General features: G+C 41.6%; 1 protein-coding gene across 1 annotated transcript in view; it reads right to left on the reverse strand.

Moving 5' to 3' along the window:
• Nucleotides 1-4,134, reverse strand: part of LOC104383246 (cytosolic phospholipase A2 epsilon) — a 34,346-nt gene extending 30,212 nt beyond the window's left edge. Inside the window, exons 1-2 of the mRNA XM_086613674.1 lie at nt 4,108-4,134; nt 3,605-3,640 (exon numbers count right to left, since the gene is read on the reverse strand). Of these exons, the coding sequence (XP_086469800.1) occupies nt 3,605-3,640; nt 4,108-4,134 (63 nt within the window). The remainder of the gene's footprint in view (nt 1-3,604; nt 3,641-4,107) is intronic.
• Nucleotides 4,135-6,000: the final 1,866 nt, after the last annotated feature.

Below are 6,000 nucleotides of genomic sequence, written 5' to 3' on the forward strand. Positions count from 1 at the left end.
CCAGAACTGCTTTTCTGTATGCATGAAGTAGAACTGGGTAAAACACAGAAGCACTCCTAGGCCCAGGAATCAAGAGTCAAGGATTGTCTGTCTTTGCCAAATCTACTGACATGTTTGCTACATTTATGCTTGGTCTCTGCTTTCCCACCCAATAAATCCTAAACGTTTTTTTCCTCAGCAGTGTTATTTCAGCAGAAGGTGGAACATATGTTTACCCAGGAAGGATGGGGCTTGCATCCCTTAAGTACAGAAGAACGACTTGAGCAGAAGTTCCCCATCCCAGGGAAGTACTATAACCACCAGGCTGAGCACCATTTTAAAGGAATAACCTTTGCTCAGTTCTTTGAAAACAAGTGTCTAGATGTCTACTTTGTGCATCCCAAGTGGACAGTGATATCTCCCTGCAGCCCTAAGTGGCATACAGAGATAGGATCTAAGAAGGGTGTTTCTGTGCTAAGCTGTCCTGTTAGCTGGATGTACTTATTCTGCAGTTCCCTGCTCAGCAGCTGCAATTCCCATTCTGGTGTATTTAACTCTCCAAACATATTGGATCAATCCTCAGTGCTCCACTCTGGATTGTAGAGTCTGCTCCCGTACTAGTAACTTGCAAGTCAGAGGTTATAGCTCCTAACTTTTAGGTGCCTGAATGGTTTGTCAAGTTTAGCTGTCAGAGACTCAAAGTTACACAGGAAAACTATTGAAGGGCATATCTTAAACTGGATAATCTGCCAGTAATAGGCAATGACTTCCACATCTTTCCCTGATGACCATATCACAGGCTGGGTAAGTTCTGAGGCCAGAAGCCTCCGAGGTCAGTTATTATGCACACTTCAACTTTCAGCTTCTGTATTTATTTTGTCTGAGACATGATTGTTAGCTCATAAACCGGAAACACAAGCCAGGCATTTTAATAATCACTGTTGAAACTACTTAAATATACGAGATTGCAAATGCAGGACTTGGTCACACTATCCTACGTCAGATAAAAGTTCAATTAAGTCCTGTGGCACACTTGAGCAATCCTTACATATCTGGTTCCAGGGAAGTCAATAGGAGTGTTCATATACGCAAGTGCTCATCGATATGAATAAGAGTTACATAACCGGGCTCTAAAACTGCTCTGTTTCAGTAAAATTTCAAGCTTATACAAGTCTTTTATAGAATTTTCTTTTCTTGGGGAGTGAAACACGTATGACATTCCCAAGTTATATCAAGAGAAAAGGCAATTATCAAAGTAAAACAGCATGTCAGATCTATTAGGAGCAGAGCACTCTTCCCTTAGCTGTCTCTTCAAAAAGGAATAGAAATCTCACCACTACTTTAAAAGCTATGAAAATCAACAACAACAAAAAAAAACAAACAACAAACACAACACAGCCCTGTCAGAAAGAGTGGCAGGACTTTAAAACACAGATCATTGCCTTGCTTCTGACCTGGGTCAGGTATGTGGCACCTTTTAACTTCAAAGTGTTTGGAGCCTCAAGGGCAGGCAGAATTTCATTGCTGTTACTATGCCTACCACCTCAGGCAAGGTCAAACGAATAAGAAACACTTTTCCTTCTACTACATGTTTTGTATTTATTTCATCCATTTTAAAATATCCCATAGCTGAGTCTTACTAAGCCAGTACAAGTCACTGGGGTTATTCTAGAATAAAACCAAATGGCGTAGCAGTGCTCAAGGACTGTTTCTTTCCAAGAGCTATGTAAAACTTGTGTCGCTTCAGACTGCCATTTTTATGTGATTTGTCGTCGCTTCCTGTTTGCAGCTTCACAGCTGGACTTACATGTTAGGATCAATCCGAATCTTAGAAGGGAAACCAAGTTAAGCATTTCCACAGTTCAACATGGCTTTTTCTCAAGACCACACTAGTCTATATTGTTTTAATATGATATGGTAATTTGAATAATCTAAAAAAGTGTTACTTTTTCCTGTCAGCTTAAGGGGAACTAGCAACATTTTCTCACCAAGTATTTTCCATATTTCCTTTAACTTAAATGGCCACTCAAGTTTCATTCACACACATCCCACGGGTTGCCCTAAAACTGCCTCTGATAATGAAAGCTGGTTTCCTTGAGCCAATGAGTAAAAAAAAACAACTCAGACATACTATGCTTACATAATTATCATCATAAATACCAACTCTCATGGAAGAAAAAAAAGGCAGCTCAGGTCCATCCTGATTTTTGCCTTTGTGAGCCTCAAAGTCTGGACAGAAGAAAGGGGCTCTGGGTCCTACTCTGAATTGTATGTACTATATTCAGGTCAGTTCTGCCACTCTAAATAACCTAAAGACAAGAGGCACAATCTAAAGCCACTGAACTGTACAGGTGTCACACTCAGAGACCTACTAACAATGTAAAAAGCACTAAGGATAAAAAAAAACAGCCTGATCCTCTAAACACAAGCTAGGTTTACATAACTAAAAGTACAACTTTTATGATTCTAGCACACTTCCTTAGGGCTGCAAGACTATACACAGGCCTAAACATTTAAAGCTACTTTTTGAAGAAACTCTGTAAAGTCTTTGCTTTACCACAGCATTTCACTTTGAACAGAGAAGACAAGTGGCTCTTTGGCACAATCAGGCATCAGATACTGTCAATAACAGCAAACCTTCACAATGCAGACCAAATTTGCCACCATTTGGGTAAATCTCTGTATCATTGCAATCCCCTACATGGAACCAAAGCCCAAAACAAACCAGGCTGGGAAACCTCCACATCACTGAAGCAGGGGCAAGAGCTCATCTTTCCAGCTACAGATCCCCAGAGTGTTGCAACTGATATTGGCAGCCTCAAACCCATTGCAAGTGTCTGAAGACAGCCTCATCCCATTCCCTCTGCCATTGTTCCCACTCACTGTCTCATAGCAGCTTATCTGATACATTTTCCTTTATGCTAATACCTGTTAACATGAACATCTGCTGATCGCTCAGAGAGTTTTCACTTGCCTTTGCAAAGAATTCATCCTCAGTTCAGCCTTTACAAAACACCTTGTTGCTCTTTTTTCACATTCAGAGAAGTTTGGGCACTGCTCCCACTCAGCCCCACATCCGGGCTGATGAGATTGGGCTTCTCGGGAGGCTGAACGAAACACGTTTATTCCACAGTTTTACCTGTTCTGACACTGTGGTTTTAAACATCATGTTACATAGAGAATTGAAAGCTCTATGACAGGTCGTTACAACACAAAGAAAGACTACAATGAATACTAGAGCCCTAAGAACAACTGAAAGACCCATTTAAATGGTCTTCTTATGAAGTAAAAAAGTATAATACGCGTGTTTCATCCAAAGAAATCAAAACACAAAAAAAGGGAGGAATTAAATAATGAATACAGGTGAAGTACAAACCAGCCCAGATACAGTGCAACACCTACTCACACCATCATAAGTATTAGACAACGACAGAGGCAAGACTATTTACCAAAAGCCAAGGCAATATTTCATCTACAGAGCTGAAGTCACAGCTCAGCTTTTCAGCGTTCAGTAAATATTGCAGTATAGTTTTCCCCCGAGCCATTGAATTCCTAACATTTTTTCTGGTGATCTACATTCAGCACTGGACAGCATTTAATGAAGGGCCAGCTAATTATCACCTACCGTTCTCACCGCTGGTGCTGAGGTACTCGTAAAAGTCTAGGAAAAACAACACAAGGTGAAGTTAAGAAAGCTAATCTACATGTCAAACTCTTATTTCAGGCTGACATTTAAAAACATCTGACATTCAAAACCTTACTTAGAGCCATGCTCATTAACGACACTCATTAGGTGCTCTACCGACCACCAAACCCATCACAACTCTGTGCCAGCTTCTTATTCCCTTGACATGAAGATTTTTTTTTTAAGCAAGCACAATAAGTAACGTTGTTAGCCCTAAAACATAGCTTGAAAATGCATGCCACGAGATTCCGTAAAAGGCTAGACTAGCAAAACTATCCTTGCAACCATGAGATCTGAGGAATAGCAAATTCATTTTCCATGGATTGCCCATGCATCTCAAACAGCTTGTTGTCCTCTGTGATCAACTACATTGGAATATCAGACAATTTTACTTACTTTAGGCTTGCTATTAGCTTCAATTGCTATCAGCTTCTTTTGCTTACCTCATTTGAACTTAAATTTGATCCCATTGCAGCCCCAGTTGCATATAAATCCAAAGTTAAAAGATACTGAGTCGTACAGCTGGCAGGAAATCCTCATGCAGGTTAGGGGTGGAGGAATAGGGATTTTATGACAAGGCTCTCCTGCCCCACCCCTTCATTATTTCCAGTCATTAGGCAGTCCCCTCCCTGCTTCCTGCAACCTATTAGAGCACGTCAACTGAGTCAGCAGAACAAAGAGTGATTTCTTCTCTACTTACTGTGGTGTTTGGGGGAAACACTGAAGCCCCTTTCCGCCCAGGGATTGCTTTCTTGAAAATACTACTGTTAATAAAATGTTTGCATTTATGCAACATCTCTAACCCCCAAGCAAAGCACTTGTGACTAATTAAATCACAACTCTCAGAGTATCTCTACACTGCCACCATCATACTGCAGGGTAGTGGAAAGACATCTCAACAGCTTCTTTCCAAACCATGAACTCAAATAATTGTAGCGGTTTTCCCGTACCAGCACACAGGTCAGAAAGGTAAGTGACCCCATTGGAGTGCTACAACTAAGTGACTGCAGGACCCATGCTTCCCTGAAGCTACTTTGGACGTCTCTGTGCTACGCTCAGTGACTTCAACACATGCTCAGTAGTCTTTGCCTGGATGTTTAGCGTGTATCTAGAAAAAAAGTGAATCCACGTCCAGAAATCTTGCAGTTTGATTTTAAATGCAACAAGAGGGAAGGGAGGAGCTATGAGCAGTAGGTGAAACTTGGGGGTGGAAGGGTGAGGCAAGAGACAGGGTTGTGTTCTCCTGTGTGGGCCCAGGGAGTACAGCAGCTCACTCACCCTCGGAGTTTACTTCAAGGGGCTTTGTGCGTGCTCGCCCTCCCCGAACGCCCAGCAGGAATCCTGTGGGAAACACTGGGGCACAAAACCCTCCCCGATTCCTCTTCACTTTGGTGTGCAGTGACTCCCTGCCTGCCTGTACGACCAGTGTATTATAGTAGCCCTAAATTAGCACATATGTGCAGGCTAGTAGACTTTGGAGTGTGTGAGACCAGACTCTGGCTCTGCCACACTTTTTCTGGTCTCTCTGCTTGATGGTAGGAGGCGGCTAGTACTCACTCTTGCATCCTGAGATCCAAGTGATTATTTTTAGATCAGTCTCATTCATATTGATGAATAATTCGCTTCATGCAGGTAAAAAAAGTAACCTTGCAAACTGCAGTGGCTGCCACCTAAAGGCACTGCCCTGTGCAATGGAGGCCAGTATATCAAAGCAATTCTGCACAGAGGAAAAGATGACATGTTGTCCCAGGAACATCGCTAGAGTAAAATCCTCCTCTTTTTACACACAAGTCACTTCCTTCTATGTTGATGTCTTTGTCATACACATGTGATGACTGTTTAGAAGGTCTTAACCAAAATGTTTAGTGGTGCTATCTGGTGGTTTCCATCTAAAGCATTTAATAGCCTGCTGCTCACTCCATAGTCACACTTTGCACAGCCTTCTCAATAGATATGAAATCAAAGGAAAACAGCTCATAAATATCAATCTGCAGCATCTGAAATGCTCCTTGAAAGAACAGCCAATGGACATGAGCATCTGTACTCCAAAGACAAAACATCTGTCTTTATTACTTTATATCTGTGTTTAATACTTATGAGCAAATTCAGGTGGAGCAGTCACAGCTGAGAATCACTTGTGCTTTCGCAGAACTAGTCTTTCCAGCTTTTGAAAGAAGAATGCTGGAAAAAAAATCCAGCATTAAAACTTAAAGCAGGAATCTGCTTTCATTAAAAATGTCTGTAAAACGTCCTCTGTCAGAGGAAAGAGGGTAGGTCATCCAGTTCAGCTTCCCTGAATTTTCTCAGCAGGTATATACCGATATACATTTATACCA

Source organism: Tauraco erythrolophus, chromosome 6, assembly GCF_009769465.1.
Source record: "Tauraco erythrolophus isolate bTauEry1 chromosome 6, bTauEry1.pri, whole genome shotgun sequence".
NCBI classification, from domain to species: Eukaryota; Metazoa; Chordata; class Aves; order Musophagiformes; family Musophagidae; genus Tauraco; species Tauraco erythrolophus.